The sequence below is a fragment of the Corella eumyota genome, chromosome 1 (assembly GCF_963082875.1).
Source record: "Corella eumyota chromosome 1, kaCorEumy4.1, whole genome shotgun sequence".
In the NCBI taxonomy this organism is placed as follows: Eukaryota; Metazoa; Chordata; class Ascidiacea; order Phlebobranchia; family Corellidae; genus Corella; species Corella eumyota.
Window position 1 is genome coordinate 10,840,806 of NC_137490.1, and position 24,611 is coordinate 10,865,416.

Genomic DNA, 24,611 nt, shown 5'->3' on the forward strand with positions numbered 1-24,611 from the left:
GGTTTAGTTGGTGAGCATAACAGTGCACAAATTTGGCATGGGGAAAACATTCCTGCATTTTTTTTTGAACGCCATTTTTTTTCCCACTCATAACAGATGCACCATCATATGTCTGGGCAATAAGCTTTTCTTTTAGATGAAAAGGTTGAAGTGCATGTTTTAAAAGGGAGGTCATACCATCAGCAGTACGATCATTAGCTTCATAATATGACAGAAACCGTTCAACAGGATAGCCATCCACTACAAATCTAAGAAGTACTGCAAATTGTGATCGATTGGCAATATCAGTTGTCTCATCTGCTTGAACAGCAACAAAATCAGCATTACCTATGTCATTCTCTAATGTATTTCTATATACAGTAAACATGCAATCTAAAAGTTCATTTTGGATTGTCTTGGATGTGTATTTATTTACTGTGGCACTTTCCAAATGCTCTTTTAAAACGTTATCCGATTTTGCTATTTGCTGCAATAAATCCAAAAATATGCCTCGGTTAAAGGAACCTTCTGATTCATCATGTCCTCGCATACCTATTTCATGTACTCCACAAAATTTTAAACAGTCAACAATGAGGTCGAGAATGTGTCTATTCTTTTTAACAATTTCATTGTGCCTCTCAACAGATAAGCTGTGTCCTACACTGATCTGTGACTGAATATCTACTGTTCCTAGTAGGCTATATGAAAGTGCATTGGTAATGTGCATTTTTGAACTCTCATGTCGCTTTATTTTTTCTGAAATATGTTTTATATCTTTAAAACCTTCCTTTGACCAAGTAACTTCTTTTTCTTCACCTTTTCAAAACAAAAGGCAGTAAAAGCAAAATAAACTTTTTTTTTCCTCGCTTACAGTAAGCCATTCCTTTCTCGAAAACCACTGAACATTAAACTTTCGGTTTTGCTTAGGGCCTGTACTTTTTATTTCAATACATTTTGGCTGATGAGGTCCAAGGCGCTTCAAGTCTAACCTTGCCTCAAAACTCAAAGGAAAACTTTTCAGAATACAATCAACCTGGTTCATGGTTTATGGTATCCACAAAAATAGTCGAAATATTACTAAGAAATCACAAACTTGTTCTTATCAGTCTTATACCAAATTACAACTAAGCAAAATACTTGCTATTTTCTGTTTAAATAATGCTTGCTAAAATGATAAAAAAAATAATAGCCAACAAACTATTTTAGTACACAGTTTGGTTTTTTCAAGTTTTCCACGATTAGATATTTTTTTATATATGGCAAAACTCTAATCTGCTAATCATGGCGTTCGCCGTTTGGGCTGACTGGCTGGATATGGAGTGGGCAGGCAGAATAAACTCTGCACTTTACTTCGACTGCCAATCAATAAATAAATAACATTTGGCTAAAAACACTACCAAAATTCAATTAAAATTAACAAATTTATACATTTTTTTACTAAAAAAACGTATGCGGAATTAGCCTAAAATGACTGTTTCCGCAAGACATGTGCACGCCCTTTCTAAAACTTGTGCGACGACCTTTCATACAAAAATCCAATTGATTATTTTTATTTGTTAACTTAAAAATATTATTTAGGGACTTATTACCTCCAGAGAAAATCATAAAATACCCAAATTATGTTTTAATTATTTTATATTTTAATTACTAAGTAAATTGAACGTCAAATTTAAAAAAATCACAAAGCTAAAATTGTCAAATTATTTGGCAACTTTATGGTTGGCTTAGCCCCACTTTTTGATTCAAGTTCTCAACTTTTTTTTAAATTTCGGAATCCTGAAGGCAAAAACAGCGTTAAAATATTTTTTATTTGACAGCCCGTGGGGCTAATTTTGGTTTAGCCCTCACATGTTTACGCTACGTTTTTCGAAAATTTTGGCGTATTTCGTGGCCAAAATAGGCGCTAATTTTTAATATTTTTAATAATTTTAGCAAAAAACATTGCCGAAAAAACAAATATTATTCAAAATAAAATAAATTATAATTAAAAAAAAACATGTTAAAAAGTGGGGGTTTTAGCCCCATTAGCTACATAGACGAGCCGCCACTGATTAAAAACAACATACTTAAAGTAGCACTGTTCGGTCGACTTGGTATATGAACAGTGACTTCTCTCTCTGACTCCATTGCTTGAGCTTGTAAGCAATCCACGCGATCAAATGCATCAAGTTTTAAGTTTCGCTCAAGTGAGAGTTGAGTATGCATTTGTTTAAGATTCCTAAATTCAAAAATTTATTAAAAAAAATACTTAAAAAAAATAAGGGTAGTAGAAAAAAATTTAATTATATATGTTAAAACGTTTTTATTGTAAAACAACAAAAAAATACGAAATACTCCCAACTTAACAAAAAACTTTTGTTGTGCTTGCAAAAACACGGGGAAAATAGTGAGCTAGGTACGAAAATATTACCTTTGTATTTTGGCTTGTTGGTTCTTATCCAATTTCGCGTTCTTTTCAGCTTCACGTGATAACGAATGGAGGCGTTTGTCTTTTTCTTGGACTTCAATCATTAACCTCTCCATGTCTCTGCGTTGGGCCTGTGCCAACTGTCGCCTGCGAAAAATTTTAAATGTCAATTTAGAAGTTGAAACATAAAGTTTTTAACCTTAATTCACAGCAATAAAAACAATTCTATAACCTTTATAACAAGGATATAAGGTATAAGACCAATTGCAATTAACGTTTAATCATTTTGAATGTTTTAAACGTAAAAACGAGCCTGTATTTCAATAAAAATTCTTTGAAAGGCAGACGAGCAATTTTATAAAAATGCAGCTATTTTTAAGTATTATTAATTTGTGGGTGTTAACCTTAACAGTTTAATGTGCAATTGTGAATCGGTTTAAAATCGCAGATTGCGCTTTTAAATTAAGATGATAGACGCCCTTTAAATTAAAAGTAATTTAAAATGGACTGAATGTGGTTAAGATAGCCAGTAAACCTGTTTTAAATTTAATTTAAGCCACAAAAAATGTAAGCAAGTTGAATTAAGACGCTGTGAAGTTTCAGAAGTAGCTTTAATTTATATGTAGTTGTAAAGTAAGTTTTTGTTAAAGTTCGATTTAACTTTATTAAAAAACTAACAATTAAATAGTTATTGAATCTTTTTTACCTGTTTCTTTCTTCTTGCAATTCTCTGTGTTCTCTCTCTTTTTGTATTCTTTTTTCTAAATCAATTTGCTCGAAAATGACGGCTAATCTCTCGTGCGAATCCTGCAACGACCTTCGTGCTGACGTCAGCTCTTCTTTTAACAAACTAGATTCCTGTTTTGAAACCAGTTGCTTGCTAAGACAATCTCTCCGAGTTCTACAAACCAGCAAAATGTTTGGATTAATTTATTAAGAAACCATTTTTATATAAGCGGTACGATATTAGCTTACCTTTAGCAGGGTTGATACTTGGTATTTTGAAAAAAAAAAATAAAAAAAAAGTTAGGAAGTTTAGTATAGAAATAAGGCCAAAACTACAGTGTAATTACATTTAGATATCCTTGTTATTTTTTAAAGTTTTTAAGTACAAAAACAGACAGCTTGGCCAATAAAAAAACGGTCTTAAAAACAAGTTTTACAAAACAAAAAAACAGTGCAAAATTTATTTTAGTTGTTTTAGTTTCGAATACATAACGTCAAGATAATTTCAACTTAAGTTAACGCTAACGTTAGGTTAACTAGCTCAAGATTATTGAATCAAGGATTAAATAACTAATGATTTTAATTCGGGTTAACGTTAAATTAACTTTCTGCATTCAAACATTAAAAATTTGGTAGTAAGAATCTTACACAAGCAATCTCTTTAACCAAGAGCTGAGGTAGTAACAAACTATTAACCTAATTCTGCCTAAGTTTTCTACGGCTTATTGCTTGTTATTTCAACTTATATTTACCTGTTCACGTCTTGTGTGAGTCTTTCAACAGTGACCTTATAACGCCCGCTAGTGGTAGAACGCTTCCAGTGATGAAGAGCATTTAGTTTGGTGAGCAAAGTGTTGAGCTCGTATTCTTTATGCTGCATGTTCTGTATTTGTTTTTCCTAATAAAAAAATAATTTTTCGTTAATTAAAAAAAAACAATAAATAAGTTAATTAAATATATATTTACACACTATTTTTAAATCATAACTTTTCTTTTATCTAATTTGTCTTAAATATAGTAACAATGCGATACCAAACTTAGAGTAATTAGTTACAAATGTACAATTATCAGATGTTTTAGTAAAAAAATAACTCAAATGGTAATTAAATGAAGTATAAGCGACAAATTGAAACTTCAATTTTAATCACGTTTAGTGTCAATTATTTAACGCGATTAAAAAGTTGGTGTCAACTAGATTTTCAGAAAAAATTAATCTGCCTTCAAAAAATTTTGGTCAAAAATAGCAATGACTTATGTAACTTAGTATTGCGAAGTAACGTAAACGTTTTACAGTTATTGAAATTAAAAGTTAAGTTGTGATGAATTGTGGAGGGTATATAAAATGAAAATGGATTTTATTTGAATTTTATTAAAATAAATCGTAATCAAATTTTTTTTTATTTTTAGAATCATTAAAAAATTAACCAGAAATTAAAAATAAAAATGTTTTCGTCGTCGATTCATAGAAGAGATATATGTAGAAGAGGTAGGCGTTTTTATTAATAAACTATAACCAATATAAAACTTTCTAAAGTATATATAAGATAAAGAGAAGCGATTTTAAGAGGCTGGTGGGCATATTTAACTAACTATCATAATACTAAAAACCATTTTACCGATCTAGGAATTTTATGCAGTAGAACGCTGTTTTTGCGACGATAAGACATATTTTATTAACCCTATGGAAAAATGTCATTTTGTTTCCAAAGGAAATTTTTGTAAAAAATTGTTTTAGAAAAAATTGGTTTTCGGTGAACGTTAATTCGGTAATGTGTTTTTCAAAGGACGTATACTGTTTAACTTAATACACCTTTTTACGGATAACTATTTATTTATGTCTTGATGTGAGCTTAAACTATTAGTAGTTTATTTTCGAGCGATGTGAATTCACCATACACTAAAAATTTCCAAAAAACGTTATTTTTAAATTAAAAAAACGCGTTGTCATTTTTTATTAAAACTGAATATCACCCCTTAACAAACACAATACTAGTTAATGTTTTATGGTTTTCTAAAATAAGCTAGTTTTTTTTTGTTTATTAGTTCAGGTCAAAACATGATCTTCTAATTCCCTTTAAAAAGTCAAAAAAAAACTAAACGCTTATAGTATATACCAAGGTATAATTTGAAAACAAACGGAAAACGTTGTCTAAAAAAGATTAACCAAAAATTATCAAAAAAATAATTTTTAACTTCACCAATACAAAAATACCTAGTAACGTTATTTAGGGTACATTTTAACTTTCGACCGTTGATCAAACGGAAAATTTATTTAGTTATGACGCTTAATCTTTTTGTATATTAATTTTACATGGCATGGAAGAGTGGGCCTTAAATCAGAATTTTACATGGCATGGAAGAGTGGGCGTTAAATCAGAATTTTACATGGCATGGAAGAGTGGGCGTTAAATTCTTATGGAAGAGTGGGCGTTAAATCAGATTACAACATTACGCAGTGTATTCGTCATATACCAAACAGGCGAGGAAATTATTAAATCGTAAGAAAAGTTACTTAGCCACTCTCCGCAATAATAAACCCTTAAGGCAAAAAGACAACGCTTCTTACTAACCATGACTGTGTCACGGTTTAAACAATACGTAACACATGGTAATTAGAGTTGATAGACTTAACAAATAACGATTGCGTAAAACGCGTTTAATTTTTAAAAACCGTGTATTTAAACGTAAACGCACAGCCAAGAGAAGGTTTTAAACGTAAACAATAAAAAACAAATGGCTTCTCGCAATTTAGAAATTTGTTCTGAAACTCGTATCTTAAGGACGTGTGCTAAGGAACTAAAACACAAACATTAATGTATTGTTTACATCTTAACTATTGCAAAAACAGGGAAGGTATTTTTTACACAATACAGCTTAGTTGTAAGTAGGGTGTAACTGCAATAGACATAAGACAATCCTGTTTTTTCTTATAGGGAATTACAAGTCGTTAAACATAACGTTATAGCTAATAGTATTAGTATTAACCACGTTGGATTTTTAGGTCATTAATAGATCCATCATAATAGGGTTTAAGATCATAGCGTATATGACATAAGTCAGTCATCTGTAATTTGCTACTGTTTATATACAACTCGTAAAAGTAAGATTTAAAGTCAGATAGACTTAAACGTTTACACTTAAACTATTTAATACCATACAGTTTAGTATTAAGTTAAAACAACGCAGAATAAGTGATGTACGTAAGTTAAACCAAAAACATGTAAAAAAGTTGTCTTGTTAAACCAGTTCTGGTATATTGAAGTTACACATATCTCAGAAAGTTGTGGTTTAATTAAAATAAATTTTTTTACAAACTTAAATAACGGTCAGCAAAAGAAAAAAAAAAGGCGCAAAAAAAAAAAGGGGGTTTAAATAATAAACTATTTTCCAGAGCGGTAACTGTACACTTATTATAGCGTCAATCATAAAGTTCAGTGGGGTAACTAAAAAGGCGCTTTAAAGGTTTTCTATTTTAACATGCTTTAAAATTTTAATACCTATTTAAACATAAACATATATATTAAAAAATATTTTTAAATGCACAGTTCTAATCGTTTTGTATATTTCATAAATTTTAATTGTTTAGGGACTAAATAAGCAAAAGATATATCGCAGTACATTAGTGAGGTTAAATGTACAATAATGTATGTCAGTAAATTAAAAAAAAAAGATTTGTATTAACCTTTATTTAAACTGAATTCATTAGATTCATACGCTGCAAGTTGTATAGGACTTACTTCAACTAATCGTACAAACCAACAACAACTACAACAATATGAACATGGTAATCTTGTAAGGAGAGCATCCAGAGCAGCAAGTTGCGTTGGAGGATTTTTTAACTCCTCCTCAAGCGAGGAAGAAGACAACATCTTAGTTCACGTAAACGACAATTTTTTGTTATTTAAAATATTTTGGTAGCATTTTTGATACCCAATTAGGTAAAATGTTTAGTCATTTGTTTTAATGATTTACCTAAGTTACTAATAAACATTTCAAACAACCTAAACAAAAACAAAAAAAATTTTCTTGCAAAATTATCACAGGATCCAGACGACAGAATCTTTAGGAGAACAGTGGAGGACTTAATCGAACAAGGAGAAATGGATGGAAACTTCACCCTCCCCTTGGAAAACTCGACAATTCAGGAGATGATAAAGATGTTTATGTCATGTCAGGAATGTAAAGAGATATGTACCCGACCCAAACAATTGCAATGTAGTCATACTATTTGTAAGAAGTGTGCTATGAGCATAAGGAAACGACACGTCGACCCAGGTTGAAGAAACAAAAATTCAAAAAATAAAGAATTGTTATTTTTAAAAATATTCTGTCAAAACTGTATATTAAAATTTTCATTTTTTTAGCGATTTTGTTAAATAACCTCAATTGATTTATAATATTTAAACGTAGGTCAATGGATGATAAGATGCAAAGTATGCAGCCAATTAACCACGTGGTACGGAAACAACCTGAACGGACTACAAGACAACACAACCATGCAACAAATGGTTAACAAACGTACTTCGAAACAACAATCACGTCACAATGGGGGTGTTGTTAACGCACAGACGGGTAAAGTTACATTGTATGGTGATCAGGATTTAACGATTAATATTGTGTCTTCTGCGAAAGAAAAACTTGAAATACAAAAAGCTCTGGAATCGGCGGAGAAAAAAATTCCACTTTGTCAAAACCAGGTAAAAAGTTATTTAGTTTTGCTGTTGTAAGGGTGTAGCTTTTTTTGTTTGGGCTACTTGTGAACGTCGGGCACCGAACTTGTGAACGTCGGGCACCGAACTCTTGTAGGCAATTTTAGTATAAGTTACACAGTTCAAATTAAAAGACGACACGTAACAGCTATTAAAGTTGGTTTTCGAATGGTTATTCCACTTAACATTTATTTACGTAAAGAGTAAGTTTAAGCGACAAAATTAATTAATGTGTTGATGTAATTAGGACAAATTAAACAACGCATCGTACTTGATTTAACTAAAAAGTTTTTATCATTAAAATTTAATTGATACAATTAAATTTATTGTTATAAAAACTAAATTAGATAAAATTTTTATACTTATCTATTTCAAATTTTTAAAATTCGATATTTAGCAATCAAGATTATTTTAAAAGGATTTTAAATTTTAATGACAAACAATTATTTTTTTTGTTATATATTTCTTACAGATAACGAAATTTTTTTTTTAAAACCCGAGTCAATAAATTGTTGTGTAAATAATAACCACAAGGAGATAATCAATATTAAAAATTTCGTATTAACAAGATTAATTTTTTTACGTCAATAAAGATCATAAAAAAGCTGGCCGCTAAAAATTTCAATAATCTTACAAACAACCACAATACCAGTTTAACAAGTTGCAAAAAAAAAAATTATTTCAACCTTTTTTTTCGTATCACCTTAAAGTAATGGATTTTATATTTTTTATTGGGATAAGGATATGTTATTGGAACGCCGTGCTTAAGAGCAAATGAGTTGGTCTTGGTGCGGTTCGAACTTAAAATCTTTCGGTTCGTAGTTAGATACTATGACCGCTATAACACACTAACGAATTAACTTATTTCAATATTAAAAAAAAACAACGGCAATTCATGTTTTGTTCATATAAATACACTTTAAATTCAATTTAAAACACACAGCCAAAAACCAATTATTTTAGTACCCATTTAAATCACTTAAAATGTTGTTACAGACCAAGCAAGTAAAGGAATACGAGAACAGCGTGAAGCAGGCAAAAATGTTGATTCGGAGACAAATCGAGCAATCAGCTGATCTATTCGTTTCATCAATTCGTTCTCAACAAGCACAACTCATGGACGACGTCGACATTATATTTCAAAAGGATTTCAAGCCGGTTAAGGTTAATAAAATAAAAAGTTATAGTGATGTCACAACTCTTAGTTAAACATATATTTTATGGGTCTTAATTTTAAATTGAGAACAAAAATAAAGTAAACATAAAAAAACTAACTAACTTCACAACTGAAAAATATGTATTTTTTTAAAACTTTTTTTCATTTTAAGGAAGCAAAAGAAGCAATAGAAATGCAGATGCAAAGTTTAAAGCTAGTGACTCAGTGTTGTTGTGTTGCAAGTAAAATAATACAGAGTGGTGGAGCCCCACTTGATCTAAACAACTTTAAAAGAATGGTGTATGAAACAATGAAAAAAACTAAAGCAGGAAAATTACCTACTGAAATACAGAGAAGATATAAAACAAACGTAAATATTTTGTTAAAAATAGTAAAACTGGGTCCTTAAAAATAGACTAAAGAAAGTCCTTACTAAAAATAAGAAAATTAATCATATAAAGTAATAAAGTTATATTTTAAAGACATTTTTTCACAGATTAAGTTTAAGTCGAACGAGCCAAACTACGAATACTTGGCTGAGCAAATCGGCCAAATTGTTCACAGAAAACAATCGAGCAAGGTAAAAAGAGAAACTCAAGAAAAAGGGCAAATTCAGGAAATCTTTCCTCCACCACCGCCCATTCACAATCACGTGATTGAGTCGGTGTCATGCATGAATGAAGATGATGATGACGAGCCGATTTATGATTTGCCTCCAAACGAATTAGAAACGGTAAAAAGTAGAACAATTTACAAATAGGTGATGTTAGTTCAGATTTGTTGTTATAGTTTCCCTGTTTGAAAACAGAAAAAAAGATAAACTGTTTTATTTGTTATAGTTTGCACAACAACAAGAAATTCTCAACGAAACGACATTGGGTGAGGCAGATAACGAAACTTTGTATGACGAAATTCCATTCTATGCTGACAACCCTTCACCACCAATCCCACCTACATTTATTCCAACTAACAACCACACTGAAATACCACCGCCGCCCGATCTATCTTTAAACTGCCCACCACCACTACCACCACCTATGAGTATTTTTACAAAGCCTAAAACATCTGTTAATCAGCAAAGTCCAGTTGATTTACCTAACTTACCACCGCCTCCACCGCCAATGGAAATCAGGAATATCGGGTTTAACACCTTACACAATGCCATTGAAATTATAGGTAGTCGACGACGGGCAATAAACGGCGATTCAGATGACGACCATGTCTCTGATGACAGTTTCTCGAGCAGTGGAGACGAAGGGCAATTTCAAGCATGTCCAACACCCAAACAAATATCTAGATGTAATAGTACACTAGCTGGATCAGTTGCTGGCTCGCATATCAGCAGAAGGCCGTCTCGTTCAAGACCTGCTAGTCCATTCGACAATCAAGAAATCCTTAACGATAACATTGATTGCCTTTCATTACCCAGGGCTCCTGACTCAATAATAGGATACGACCGCCAGGAGCAACACTCGGGTAGTTCTATTGTGTCGAGAATGCTTAAAAGATCGAAAAGTCTTCGAAGTATAGTTGGATCATCAAACGAGTCTGCAATTCTTCCAAGTTTCGACTGTGATAAACTCCTATACTGGTAAGAAATTCTCTTATTGATCAATTTTTAGCCATAAATAAAACGTAACACAAAGCTAGCCTACCTAAATATATTTAAATATAAAGATTGTAAATGTGATAACTTTTCAATTTTTTCTCCAGTATTGGCAAAGCGAAAAAGCCTGGTAGTGCTGGAAATGATACCCAACAGTTTAACGGACCACCAGAGATAGCAGTGAGTACTGATGATACGATATGGGTGGCTGACACAAGTAACCATCGCATTCAGATCCACGAGGGCGGGGGTGGAAAATTAGCTGGTATGTTTAAAACCACGATCCAAGGTGTTTCACTCAAGCCAAAGGGTATTACAGCGTTTATGAGTGGAAAGAAGGTAATTTAAAGTAAATGTAGCATTGAGTTTAAAGGAAGTAAATCTATATTGAAAACAAAGGAGTTTGCATAGGATTTGCAACTCAATTTATGTTACACTGTAGATAGCTGTATCGCACGGAAAATACGCCACCGTGTGGACAGAAGGTGGGGAGTTAGTTCGCCAAATCGGACCACACTCCAGTTTTGGTAAACTTGGTGGAATGGCAACAGACTCACAAGGTTGCCTGGTGTTAGCCGACACCGACAACAATAACCTGGTTTTAACCAGTACAAACCGGATTATACCAGATGTGGCAATCGATAGTGGTGCAACCGGAAAATCACAATGGCCAGGCAGAATAGCTGTTAACAGTGATGATCAGGTAAAATTAAAAGAGCAAAAAATGTAAATGTTTGAAAATGTAATTCAAAAATTATTTACATTGATATACCAACCGCCAATAACTACAACTGCCATAAGCCTTTCTGTCTGCGTATAATATTATTTTGTCTGCATTTTAGATGATTGTACCAGATTATGGAATGCATTACATCAAGATTTTCAATTTTAACGGTGAACTGGTAACCAAGTTTGGGTCATTCGGGGTCGACGCGGGACAGTTTCGTTACCCAAGTGCAGTGGCAGTTGACTCAAAAAACAGGCAAGAATCATAGACTTTTATATATAAACGGGTTTAAATTGAATAAAAACAGTAATATGTGCAATTGCAACCAGAATTTGACATACCTCACCTAACTATGTTGGTTTTAAAACTAAAGCTAATGTGTAAACCTGTTGGTAGGCAGGTTAACTGAATAAATCTGTTAATAAAATAAAAGGTTTGGATAATGTAAATCTTACAAATTTCTGTCCACAGAATCTACGTAGCGGACGAATGTAACAACCGTGTCTCCCTTTTTTCGTCGAACGGCGACGACTTTTTGGGTCACGTAATCACCAAGGAAGACGGCCTCGCCTTTCCGCACGCAATCGCAGTGTTTTCGGACGGCGCAATTGCGGTTGCAGACGACAGCAAAGTTGTGAAGGTTTATCGCGGTGTAAGCGCCGCGAACTAGATGACGTCATAAACCACGTTCTGACGTTAGAGCGCACGTGCGTAGGGTGTAGTAATTAGTTAAACAAAGGGTGAATTTAAGGCCTTAACATTTGTAGCTTAAGAAACACCATTTTGGTAAACGAAGGTATTATTTTGACGTCACCATCACGTGACAGACAAGTTGCTTGGTTCGGTTAAGTTAAGCAATGTATTGTTTTTATATGTTCCAATACAGTTTCATAGCATTATTTTACGCAAATAAAAACAAACAAAAAAGCTTAAGCTATTAAGATAAATATGTTCTTTTTTATGTTACAATATAACATGATAACAATGCTATTAACATAGAAAATTGATTACCTTAATGTTGATGGTTTTGAGTCTCTCTTTAGCCGTCGAAGTAGGAGTGTCATTCTTAAGTTTACCTAGTGACCTCATGGCCTCATCACGTGATTCGGCGATAAGCGATCTGACGTCATCATGAATGGTTAGATGACATTGTGCTAACTTTGCTTTCATTTGGAAGCACATTTCAAACAAGTTTTCAACCAATTCCTATTTAATAGTTAACAAATAATATATAAATAACACCAAAAAAATAAAACAAAAAAAAAATAAAAAAAAATTGTGTAAAAAAAAATATAGAGTAAATGAAAAGAAAAACATAATAAAAAAAATATTAAAAAAACAAAGAGCAAAAAAATAAAATTTTAATATTTATGAACAAAATAAAAATCTTACCTGATAATCACTCCTCACTTCCTCTCTCACATCTTGTTCCATCCCAATACTCTGTTCCCTCATCTCAGTAATCTTGGCTCTTAATGCTGTGATCTCTAACAATAACTCGTGACTTCGATCAGCAAGTTGAAACTTCAATTTAAACAGATTTTTTTTCAGAATAAAATAAAAGGTTCAAACAGGAAAATGCATAGCGTAGTAAATACAACATGCAAAATCTTGGTTTTAGGTCGCATTGCGGATATGGTTTTTAAGGCCTGTTTACACGACGTACGCAACGCAACAAGATTTTGCAACCATTTAAAATAAACAGAGTCGTTCACACGTACGAAATTTTGCAAAAGTTACGTAAGATTTCGTAGGCGGTATACTTTTATTAGATATTTTTTATTAAAACTTTATAAAGAAATCCCTAGAACTCGTAAAGTTACGTAACGCAACGTTACCTTGTCGTGTGAACAGGCCTTTTTAAAAACAGTATCTGACTGGTTTTAAAATATTTTTTACCATTATTTTCAAAAAAATTGTTCTTAATTTCAAACCTGCGCAACTACACCATCGCTGTTGCCTAAAGTGGGTCCATGTTTGGATTTAATCGCTTTTAATTCGAGTTCTTTCATGTAAAGTAAATGATGATGATGACGTAGTATATTCTCATAATAAATCGAATAACTTTCATAATTTTCTCGTTCGCTTTAAAAAAATTAGAATATAAGAAGTTAGAAAACTAAATTGTACAAATATATTAAAATATTGTGATAAAAAAATCTAATTTAAAATGTACTTTTTATTAACTTAGATTTTATTATTTTTTTAATAAATTTACCGTTGCATAACATCAGAAGCGAGTCTCGAAAGCGAGGAATTTAAGTGTTTTTTATTAAAAATAATATCTCCATTTTGTGTCTCACTTTCAGATAACAATCTAAAATTTATAACAAAAACACAATTTTTACCAATTTAAATAAAAATCAAAAAAAAAACAATTTAATTTGTGTTAAGCTCCTAATTTTTTACTTGGAATCGTTTTAATATGAAATCGTTTTTTAATACAATTCACACAATAGTCAAAAAGTTGATAACTAACCTTTGCACAAAATCTTCAACAATATGTGGTCGGTTTATGGTAAAATTTTCCCGCACCCCAGTTGCCACTGGATGGCTCCAGAGTTCAGTTGGGAGAGCGCTTTCTTCGCGTGATCGCTCAGCCAGAACCAGGCTAAGTTCTTTAGCAACATGTTGACGAACATCAGATATCATCGAACATTCAAGAAACTCCAATAATTTAATCAACTAAATAATAAATGTGGATTAAATACCATATATGTTTAATATTTAATAACTGGTGTTCAAAATATAATTTTGCCCATCTTCAAGCAAGATAAAATAAGTAGGTAGGTGTTAATTGGGCATAAAAAACATGTATAAATAGATTAAAAAGTTGCCGAATACTGGGGGTGACCTTAAATAAAATAAAAAGGTTTTTTATAGGGGGCCGTCTGCGATATATATTCGGAAAAGCCGGGCCTATAAAAAAGCATTGATGCGGCCTATACCCAAAACCTTTATTATTGCAAATCTATGACATGACCAGGTATACGCTACTACCGACCTTTCTCACTACACCGTTATTTTTACTCACCAGCGCAGCGTTAACGGTAAACACCGCAGCTCCAGCGGGTGGTTTAATTAGTTGATCATCTGATGCAATATCATTATATTCATCAAACCTCCCAAACTGTCGGGATATAGAAGAGTAAACCGGCAACATGACCTCGGCCCGAAAAACTTTTTGAAATTCTCTAAAAAAATTAGAACCTAACTTAAAAGTGTAAATACTAGAATAAACTGTCTAGTTCAATAATAGTAATTTTAATGCATTAAGATAAAAAGTATAATGATATCCAAGAATTGTTGTTTTTCACCTATAAACATTTGTAGTTGAAATTGATTCAACTTGTAATTTCTTATTGCCCCATTCTTCCTTCAAAATCTCAAGTTGTTTTCTTAGTTTCATAAACGTGTTCATTAACCTAAAAAATACCAATTTATAAATTTAAAAAAGCTGCCTTTAATTTTTTAAATATTTATCCTAGATATAGGAAAGCAGTTATTACGGCCTAAACAGAGGTTAACATTTGTTTTCAAACTGTCTTTGAACCCATTTTTAAACTGTCTTTGGCAGTTTGAAAGATTACTAAGTAATTACCATAATCAAAGACATTGCAAAATCTTATCTTATTCAAAGACATTGCAAAAGCTTACTCATGACTATTATTGATCATACACTCAAGCCTTTTTTAAATCGAGGGTTCTAACCACCACATTAAGCCGCTAGTGATACTGAAAGCTTATAAAAGTCTTCAATTTTAAAGTTGAAAAAACACGTAATAAAAATAACATTAAGTGACAATATATAAGTTGACTCTAACCATATTGTGTCATAATATTAACATTTGACTTGGTAAAAACATAGCGGGGGCGGAGGCTAGTTTTGTTACATATTTTACTTTTTTTCGCAAAAAAAAATCTATTTTGTCTTACCCCCAAAAAATTGTAAAAATATTCTATAACATAATGTTTTTGATAAGTATTCTATTTATTTTACAAATTAACTTACTTGTAAGATTGAATTGGGTAGGTAAGTTTTGACAAAGGTTGTTTTGGATCTAGGACTTCTTCTTCTTTCTTTTCTTTTTTCTTCTCTTGATTTCCTTCCTCATCTTCTTCTTTTTCTTCTTGCTTCCCCTTCTTTTTTGTGGTGATTGACTTATCCTAGTAAAAATTTTTTCTGGTGAAAATATTTTCGTGGTAAAAATAAATTTTGTAAAGTAGCATATTTAAATAAAAATTGTTTTTAAAACCTACCTTATTACCACTACCAGGTCTAGAACCAGCATTTTTACCAACTTGGTAAAGCATAAGAAATCCCTTTGTCATTTCACTTTCACCATCTTTTTCACAAGAAAAATAACACAAATAATTTTATTTTTAAAATTCTAAATGTTGCACCATACAGACAACCAGCTATAAGGTCTAGTGATTTAAACATTTGGCTTTACAGCATGAGGTCATAGGTTTGATTTTCACTGCATCCATGTTAGGGCTATGTGTAACTTGTTATAAACAGTGCAAACTTCTGAAAAGCTTAAACCAATTATCAGGTTAATTGACAGACAAAATGCTCAATAATGTCCAAAAATGTAAAAGGCAATTCGAGACAGGGTCGCGGTAACAATTAGAATCCTATGTTTAAACTGTTCAATTTATCCACACTGGGAACATAGTCAATTTATCCACACTGGGAATATAATATCCAAAAAATTGAGTACAATAATAGCCAATAAACATTGTTTTAAAAAACTCCATTCAATAAACAACTAAGTAAAAGATTTATTGATCAAGTATTAAAACTTACTGCTTAGCTCTTTGTATGGTTCAGTACCACTTTGTAAAATTTCTTCCAACAAAAGAGACACACCCAATATTTCACCGTTTGCACATTTTTTGTCAGAGGTATTTAAACCAGCTAAACACAGTTGTACACAATGCTCCATATTGTGCCAATACTCTGGATATGAAGTTGGGTGTTGGCCATTTGCACTTTGAAAACTAATACACAAGGGTTAAAATATTGTTTCATCATTCCATGTCGTGAAAAAATAAATACAAAAAAAAATTTAAAATGTAAATTTTTGATATATGATTATCAAAATTGTAAAAAAAAACAAAAAAAATTATTCAATTTTTGTTTTAGTTTAGGGTTACCTTAGCCATGGAAAAAGTTGATTTGCCTTTTCAGACCCAGGTTCAAGTATTTCAGGTAAATTTAGTTGTATGGAAGTTAGATTTGTCTCACAGACATCAGTAAGAGGTGGCAAGGCAAAATAAATGTTATCAGTAATTGATTGGTAAGCTGAAGATCTGTCAGTGGCCAAAAATGTTTCTCTAAAACCAGAAAAAAATTATAATACAAATGAATTCTAGTGGTTATTACTACTTATTACTACAAGTAGTCTAATAACCTAAAATTTAAGTATCAAAATTATGTCAAGTTTTCATAAATAAATTTTGTGCCACTAAACATAAGTTGGTAGATTATTTTTTAATAATTTCTTTTCAAAAACATATATCAAGTTAACAAATATCATTATTATGATATCAGGACCATTTAAAGAAACAAACAGGTTAAAAACTACCTCATAGTACATCTCACAGCAGTATCAAAGGACATAAGATGAGAATCCCTTCTTAGGGTTAATAATTCAGCAACTTGTAAAGGATCTTTGGTATATGGGGTAGGATGGGATGATAACACATTAATCTGTTGTTGGATTTCAGACAACTCAGCACCAATACCTTAAATATTTATTTAAATTTATGAAATTCAGACATTAATACATTTTTCTGAAATATAAAACTATTTTTTTTTGTATATCTTTATCCTCAATGTGAAAAGGTCGACTTCTCCAAACATATTATAATTGCCCGATACTTACATTGTGATTAAAAGCTGACTCAGCAGAAGTTCATAACGTTTAAATCGCCTTACTCAAGGGTGCTACAGCATGAAAGCAGAGGGGATGAAGCCTACGAGCTCATGTACTATGTTATTAAAAAATGCCTTTTTTAACCAAAAAACAGGCCTTCTCATTGAGAATTCTTTATAATATGTTTTATTGTATTGGCATTTTAATATAGTGTCTCCCCTACCTTCTTTCCCACCCCAATCAGCACTTATTTCTGTGCTATTTAAATTGTTGTCAAACTCCACATTACCGAGTTGGGTATGAGCACAAACATATAACACAATATCATGTAAGGATGAAGCTATTTTCAACCATGTTGTCAAAATATTATGCTGATTCTAAAATTTAAAATATTTTATTTTTGTACTGATTTGCTTACATGTTTAAGGGTGAAACAATGTAATTTGTAGCAGTTTACAAAATAATTAACCCTGGAATTTTTTAAAGGAAACATACTTATTACAAAAATGCAATAAAAAAATTAATTTTATTTTATTTTTAAATATTAAAATTAGGTTAAGTATATATGAGAACAATTTGTTTACTTCATAATCCAGGTTTCGATGACTCATTATGATCTCAGTAAAATGCGGAACAAACCAAAGATTAAGAAAATTCTTTCCATCTGGGGATAAAACTCTTCGAGGCCGTTTTCTTAAGATCCTCGGATCAGGTATCATTCCTTCTACATCATCCTAAAAAAATATATTATTTTAAATTATTGAAGTTGTCTGATTATCAAAAATATTAGTACAATGAAAAAATCATAAAAAGTTTTGTACCCAGGCAACATATTTATCTTAATAAATGCTAATAAAATAGATATATTAATTAAATTTTAAAATAGTTTTAACCAAAGTTTATAAAATGTACATGCATTTACCTGTTTTCTTTTCTTTTCACCAGATTGTCCAATCATGAAATATTTATCTCTAATAGTTGGAAATTTTTCTAAAATGTTCATCATGTTTGAGTAGCAAGAAATAATTTGTGATCTTAATGCATACAAGTTCATACGAAATGAAACCCTAAACAAATTCAACTTTAAAAAATTTTACTTAACTTTTGCTAAATAATCAGCCCTTAAAATAAATAACATTAAAATATTGAAATCTATATATAATTGGTTTTAGTGAGCAATGTTCATTTGCCTATATGTATGTTCTATTAAAAGCCTTGCAAAATAAATATAACTGCCCTTTGTTGTGTGTGGGTAAACTATAACTGCAAATATTATTTAAGATTTGGAACCATATTATGACAACTAAAATCTTGACTAAAGCTATCATACAGTAACTTTTAATATATAAATTTAAGTAACATAGCACAGTATTTTTATTCATTCAACCAATAATTATAAATTAATACATACTCTCTGCAGAAATCAGCAATTAACGTTCGCTTCAGTTTTTCAACCTCACCAGGTTTCCTTAACATCATCCCACTTGTTTCCTTCTTATGTATAAAAGCATTAACTACCACATCTCTTGGTCCTGTTTTTTCTAGTTGAATCGATATAAATGCCTCTGCAGCTCTAATTATTTAAATTTAACAAAATCATATTAATATTTGAATAAAACAAAAAATGTTTATACAATATCAACTGAATTAAATACTTTCAGAAAAAAATTTTAAATGTTGCAATGACGTGAATAAACCTAATATCATAAATACTCACATATATGCGAAAACTGTTAAAGTTAGTAGGTGATCAATATAATTTGTTAATTTGCTATCTTAAAAATTAGTTATAAATTTAGTTAAAAAGTTCACAAAAAATATGATATGGTTACCAGTAGCATGCATTTTTTTCATGCAACTTACAAATAATGTTCAGTTGTTTCTTCCATAAACCAAACATGTTTCGAACCGCTGGTTGTTTTTTTTGTGTCTCGACTAAAACCAGGTTTGTTAGTACACTGCATTGAATCACTACACACCATGTTAAAAATAAAAATTAAGCCAAAGCAATGTTTAAACCAAAATTATAAAATATTAACCAAGGCTTTTTTTTCAAAGCCAAGTAACAAAGCATTTGTACACACATGATTGCAAATTGAGCAAGCAAAGCACACCATTGGCAAAGCACAGAATTATAAACTACCCGGGACCATTAAGTACACATATTGCATAAAGCAACAAAAACTGTAAATACTTGCTAATTATTTAAATATAAATATTTAATTAGTATTAACATACCAGAAATAGTTAAAAAAAAATCGTAATTGAAACTAAAATACCTTTTTTGTTTGTCAAAACCGAATTTAAGTTTTCCAGCATAAGCGGGACCTAGGTTTTGGCGTCTGGAGCTGCCAGGAGTAACCGCACCAGACCTAGCAGTGCCTTGTGTCATAGTTGTTGATACACTGTGACTACTTCGGGTCTCTGAGGCATCTCTTGCACTCTAAAGACAAAGGCAGTTAATTTTCAAATCTCTAGTTTTGTGTTAACAATATATGACAAAACAATCTACAAAAAAATTTTATTAAATATTTTTTTTAGTTTTAAGTTTTTTATATTACATCTGTTAACCTTAATTTCACCAGCGATGTTAGAGATCTTAACATCTTTCCACTGTGCACAGTTTCTTGCTTGTGTTACAGCAACTATTAATGCATTCTTGTGTGAAACTTGACATGCTAAAGATATTCTGAGGTTTTCAAGCAAATCGGTTTCTTGAAAAAACTAAACATAAAATATACTTTAAAACAACACATTTAGATTTTTACATGTTTTTGTTGGTTAATTCAAACATAAAAAAAAACAATCACAATCTAGGTTTATCTGCATTAAATTAATTTTAAAATGATTTCTAAAATTACTTGTAAAATTGCTTCTCTAGATCGAAATGAAAATTTTGGAAGGTGATTCTCATCCATTTCATTTATAGCTAACATTAGTTGAGGAGGTGTGTATCTAACCAGAGAAATATGTTTTTAAACAAAATATATGCTATAACATGTTAATTTTTAAAGGTTTGCAAGTTGTGGTTCATTTAAATCTGTTATAACCAAAATATTTAAACCAAACTAACATCATTATTGAAAAGCAACGTTAAATATTTTTGTCTCAATAAAATATAAAACAAAGACTAATATAACAACACAGATAACACTTTTAAATTTTTTTTAAATAAGAATATTTGTTAAAAATAAGCACCTGTCAGAGCTCAGATCATCAGGGATAAAAGAAGTCATCATCGAGGGAGGAATATCAACTTTATCTTTCTTGTTAGCAAACTCAAACTGAACCAAACGTAAATACATGTGGAACTCTTCAAAGCCCATTTCAGATGCAGCTTGTTTGTATAATCTTTAAGTTATTGTTAATAAAAAAATAATTATCTACATAATAAAAAATCATTTAAGCTGTTTACAGAAATTTTTAAAATAAAAATATTAAGTAGTAAGATTTTCTAGGAAAATGTAGTTGTGGAAGTTATTTAAATTTTATATATAAGTATGATAAAATGACAAAAATACAAGTAAAGTTGCGCTTTGTAATTGCTTAATTATCACAACTTTCTTGTTTTTAATTCAAATTTTTTTCTTTGATTCATAAAACATTTTCAGCTACAAAAAATTCCCAAAACCACCTTGCTAATATTTCAGTTTCCCAAGCTGATTCAATGAACCTATGTCTCAGCAAAACCATTTCAATACCCATTCTCCATAACATCATAGCTTTCGAATCATTTTCGGTTTTCTCATATTCACTAAGTTGCTCGTTTTGATCAAATTTCATTAGAGATTGAACCAAGTCATTTAACATGACAGGATCTTCAACAAATACCCCCGAAAACAACTAAAACAAATGATTACATATTAGTTAGACATATAAATAGTAATGATATATAAACAGTGAGCAATTTGAAATAAGAAAATCATATTATGCAAACAAAAAAACAAAAAATTTAAAGTAAAACAAACTAATAAAAAATAAATCATTTTTTGCAAAATTACTGTTTAATAATTTAATGACAACATTTACATCTCTTTGTATTTGGTTGGAATAACTAGCTCCAATTGTAGCAAATCCATCCCATTCTCTTTGTACATGTTCCAACACTTGTTTTTCTAAGCTTACATAATCACTCATACAAGTGGGTTTATGATACTAAAAATAATGTTAAAAACACTCAAATCTTTTATTTTTTGTAAGATATTTCTCTACTTTCACCAAGAAATTGTTATTTAAACCATTCCCTGTACATAGGCAGATACTGTTAATTATACAAAAAAAGTTATTATCACTTGTTGTAATTCATTGACGGCTATTCTAATGGCTTCAGGAAATCGATTTGCAATTGGACCGAGGGAAGGATGAAACTCCATCATGTCTACATGCTTAAGTGCTGGCCTGCAAAAATATTAATTTTACTTAACTTTCCTCTTGACAGAGTTTTGCAAAAAAATTATAAAATTCAAAATCAAGTTTGTTTTTGTTTCACATTAGTTAAACAACTTTAATTACTTGGGTAAATTTAGTGCAATTTCTTGTTTCTTTTGTGTATATAATGGCAATCCATTTAAATGAAATGGTCTTGCAATACGACTTAAATATTGCCTGCAATCCTCCAACTGACTCGTTAATATCTAAAAAAGAGAGTTTAACAAAAACTTTTACAAAACAATTAGAGTGAAAATATAAAACTAAATTTTTTTAGTTAAAATTTTTCCTTTTTTAAACTGATGAAGCATTAGTAAACCAATAATAGCAAGTTAAATAACCTTGAAAAAAGTTAAACCTGGGTTAATAGATGAGTTCTCAGTTTTAAGCAAGCACATTCTGACTTGTATGTTCGCACAAAATATTCTTGAGTAAAATCAAACCTTGGTCTTTGGTGCATAACATCAGTTATTGCCTGTATAAGCAACACATAATATTTATTTTTTACTGTTAGTTTGTATTACATTATATGTTTCAAAATAAAAATTACCAGCTTACAGAAAAACGTTTTTTTAATTGGTATATTAATATTAGTTAAATATATGTATTTTCTTTTACAATTATTTTTTATAATTTTGTATCTAATACCTGAGCTAGTCCTTGTCTTTCATTAGGGTCAAATGTGTGGTGATAACTCTCTAAGTAACAATCCATCAACTAAAAATTAAAGCACTGTTTATAAAAACAGTCATAAACTTAATTAAATCACATTTATTTAACTGTCAAAAAATTTAAAAGAAATATAATAAAGTAAAAATGGAAAAAGAAAACAATGTATAGATTTTCCACATCAAAAAATTACATTGGCAACCTTACCTTTCTTTTGTTGAGCAAAAAGTTTAACTCGCATGTCCAAGCATCTAAAATTACAGCAAATCTGTCTACATCTCGATGACCATATGAAGCAATGTCCACCTCTCCAGGTGCTTCATGTCTTCTTGCTGCCCGCTCTGTAGATGAACGACGATGAACTGAGCGATTTGCTAGAAGTGAAAAATTCGATTTTGTTTAAAAAAAAGCAATTAAAAAATCACTGTTTTGTTTAATAATAAAATTTTAAATAATTATAAACAAACAAATTAAAAATAAATATGTAAACCTTAATAAATTTTATATTAAACATTATAAAAAAAGAATACTAAATTATTAATTTTTTGCTGTTATTACATTAAATTTAAATATAATTTCTTGTTCTAACACCTTTAACATTGACTTTTGTTTAATTTAAAACTAGGCAAGAATTAACAACACAAAACTAAACCTACAAACATCATGTTCCAAATATTTTGAAGCTACTAGCAACAATTCCTTCTCCAATTTCTTAAAATCTTTCAAAGCAACATCATAAACAATAAAATAACCCCGTTGATCTTGAACATGGGGAATGCACCCTGCTCCCAGTGACCCATTCAGCACTGTTGCCGCAGTGATCACACTTTTTCTTTCTGTAGAATCACCATTATCACCATGATCGAGATCATCATAGTCAAGAGTGTAAAAATCATCATGATTTTCAACTCCACCAAATTCCATAAAACGACTTTGATCAATCTAATTTTTTAATTGATATTTAAATTTATACAGCTTAAATTTAAAGATTACTTTATTTGTGTCATAAAATCTTTATATTTGTACCACATTGTAGGTTAACGCTCTTTTGAAAAAACGAGGCTTAACTAAAAAAATCTTCTACCTTATAATCGCCTGGTGTGTTGTGAACGTAATGATGTGAACCAATTCCTCTTTTTCTACCTTTAGATCCTGACACTCTTTGTGCTCTTGTATTATGAATATTGTTTGAAGATTTCCCTAAAAATAATTTAAAATAAAAAATTTATTTTTGTCTATAGCCAATCAATGGTTTGTATCTTTACTATTTTTTCGTTTGAGTTAGAAGTTTTTGAAAAATTTTGAGTTAGGAGTTTTATTGAAAAAAAATAGAATAAAAGTTTACCTCTTTTCTTTTCCCCATTCTTAGAATCAGGAGATGGGGAATTATCAATTTCTGCTTCAAGTGAAAATCCACCATCATAGATTGTTATAGTTCTTTCAACGCTACACATTAAAACAATTTAAAAGTTAATTTACTTTCATAGTTTATGAAAATTAAAATATGTCTGCATTGTATTTAAAATTAAACTTTGCTTAATAATTTTTAAATGATGTAAAAATCCTAACTTCTGAAATTGATTTAGCAAAAAAATACATACAACAAATATTAAACATAATATTAATAAAAACAACCTTCTAAAATAGTTCAAAATTGCTAAACATTGTCTTCTCATATCTCGAATTTTAAGATGACGCAAATGAAGGTATGACAAATAAGCACCCTAAATATTAAAACAAGAAAAAAATTAAATAAACACGTAATGATTAAAAAATAATAAAACAACAAAATTAACTTATTAACAAAAAAAGTTTTGTGTTAAAGACATTAAAAATAATAATTACAATTTTTTCTTAAAATTTGATTTTTTTAAAGTTTAAATGCCAATTAACTAAAACTAAATGTAAAGGCTATAAACTTTAAAAATATTTAAACTTAGGTTTATTAACAATAAAATGTTTTTACATATCATGGCAAAATCTTTTAAATAATGCACTACCTATTAAATAATGCCTAGAAATAATCACCTGAATCACAGTTGGATCCTGACTTGCGTTATCATCTCCTTCATCTAAGCCTAACATCTGCATTGTGTTTGCATAATCATAACTATCTTGTTGCTTGTTTCTGTTGCCAAATCTAACAAAAGTTGTACAACTTAAAACTAAAAATAATTAAAAACAAAATATTTTAGTAATCCTATCTTTAAAGAAATTTAATTGTGTTTAATTTTTAATCTTGAAATTACTGAGGTAAAACTAGTATTGTATTCACCAAAAAATTGTAAAAAAAATTATTTACTAAAAAGTAAGAAAAATAAC

At 30.2% G+C, this 24,611-nt stretch overlaps 2 protein-coding genes across 4 annotated transcripts in view; one reads left to right on the plus strand and one right to left on the minus strand.

Annotated features, from left to right (window-relative positions):
• Positions 1-24,611, minus strand: part of LOC145760398 (uncharacterized) — a 33,476-nt gene that overhangs the window by 4,463 nt on the left and 4,402 nt on the right. For all 3 annotated transcript variants that reach the window (XM_082574285.1, XM_082574300.1, XM_082574293.1), the window contains exons 10-45: positions 24,318-24,429; positions 23,925-24,013; positions 23,635-23,735; positions 23,374-23,489; positions 22,946-23,231; positions 22,497-22,663; positions 22,269-22,337; positions 21,979-22,095; positions 21,705-21,826; positions 21,485-21,590; positions 21,222-21,347; positions 20,827-21,035; positions 20,391-20,543; positions 20,054-20,147; positions 19,764-19,916; positions 19,472-19,635; positions 18,604-18,765; positions 18,115-18,259; positions 17,777-17,926; positions 17,416-17,569; positions 16,902-17,061; positions 16,471-16,650; positions 16,121-16,314; positions 15,571-15,656; positions 15,323-15,477; positions 14,628-14,735; positions 14,345-14,504; positions 13,790-13,995; positions 13,529-13,627; positions 13,245-13,395; positions 12,703-12,834; positions 12,322-12,516; positions 3,865-4,010; positions 3,093-3,287; positions 2,390-2,533; positions 2,046-2,197 (exon numbers count right to left, since the gene is read on the minus strand). In XM_082574285.1, the coding sequence (XP_082430411.1) occupies positions 2,046-2,197; positions 2,390-2,533; positions 3,093-3,287; positions 3,865-4,010; positions 12,322-12,516; positions 12,703-12,834; positions 13,245-13,395; positions 13,529-13,627; positions 13,790-13,995; positions 14,345-14,504; positions 14,628-14,735; positions 15,323-15,477; positions 15,571-15,656; positions 16,121-16,314; positions 16,471-16,650; positions 16,902-17,061; positions 17,416-17,569; positions 17,777-17,926; positions 18,115-18,259; positions 18,604-18,765; positions 19,472-19,635; positions 19,764-19,916; positions 20,054-20,147; positions 20,391-20,543; positions 20,827-21,035; positions 21,222-21,347; positions 21,485-21,590; positions 21,705-21,826; positions 21,979-22,095; positions 22,269-22,337; positions 22,497-22,663; positions 22,946-23,231; positions 23,374-23,489; positions 23,635-23,735; positions 23,925-24,013; positions 24,318-24,429 (5,258 nt within the window). The remainder of the gene's footprint in view (positions 1-2,045; positions 2,198-2,389; positions 2,534-3,092; positions 3,288-3,864; positions 4,011-12,321; positions 12,517-12,702; positions 12,835-13,244; positions 13,396-13,528; positions 13,628-13,789; positions 13,996-14,344; positions 14,505-14,627; positions 14,736-15,322; positions 15,478-15,570; positions 15,657-16,120; positions 16,315-16,470; positions 16,651-16,901; positions 17,062-17,415; positions 17,570-17,776; positions 17,927-18,114; positions 18,260-18,603; positions 18,766-19,471; positions 19,636-19,763; positions 19,917-20,053; positions 20,148-20,390; positions 20,544-20,826; positions 21,036-21,221; positions 21,348-21,484; positions 21,591-21,704; positions 21,827-21,978; positions 22,096-22,268; positions 22,338-22,496; positions 22,664-22,945; positions 23,232-23,373; positions 23,490-23,634; positions 23,736-23,924; positions 24,014-24,317; positions 24,430-24,611) is intronic.
• Positions 4,519-12,313, plus strand: LOC145760438 (uncharacterized). Its single transcript, XM_082574333.1, has 12 exons — positions 4,519-4,598; positions 6,819-6,991; positions 7,156-7,387; positions 7,523-7,809; positions 8,818-8,985; positions 9,150-9,347; positions 9,474-9,710; positions 9,817-10,568; positions 10,691-10,922; positions 11,026-11,286; positions 11,426-11,565; positions 11,782-12,313. Exons 1-12 carry the CDS (start codon positions 4,556-4,558, stop codon positions 11,978-11,980), a joined length of 2,922 nt encoding a protein of 973 aa, XP_082430459.1. The 5' UTR covers positions 4,519-4,555; the 3' UTR covers positions 11,981-12,313.

Bases quoted from the DNA above. Each gene is read 5' to 3' on its own strand.
- LOC145760438 (XM_082574333.1), top strand. From the start codon at position 4,556: ATGTTTTCGTCGTCGATTCATAGAAGAGATATATGTAGAAGAG. The intron at 7,810-8,817 runs GTAAAAAGTTAT...ATGTTGTTACAG, and splicing joins TTCCACTTTGTCAAAACCAG to ACCAAGCAAGTAAAGGAATA. The intron at 9,711-9,816 runs GTAAAAAGTAGA...TATTTGTTATAG, and splicing joins CTCCAAACGAATTAGAAACG to TTTGCACAACAACAAGAAAT.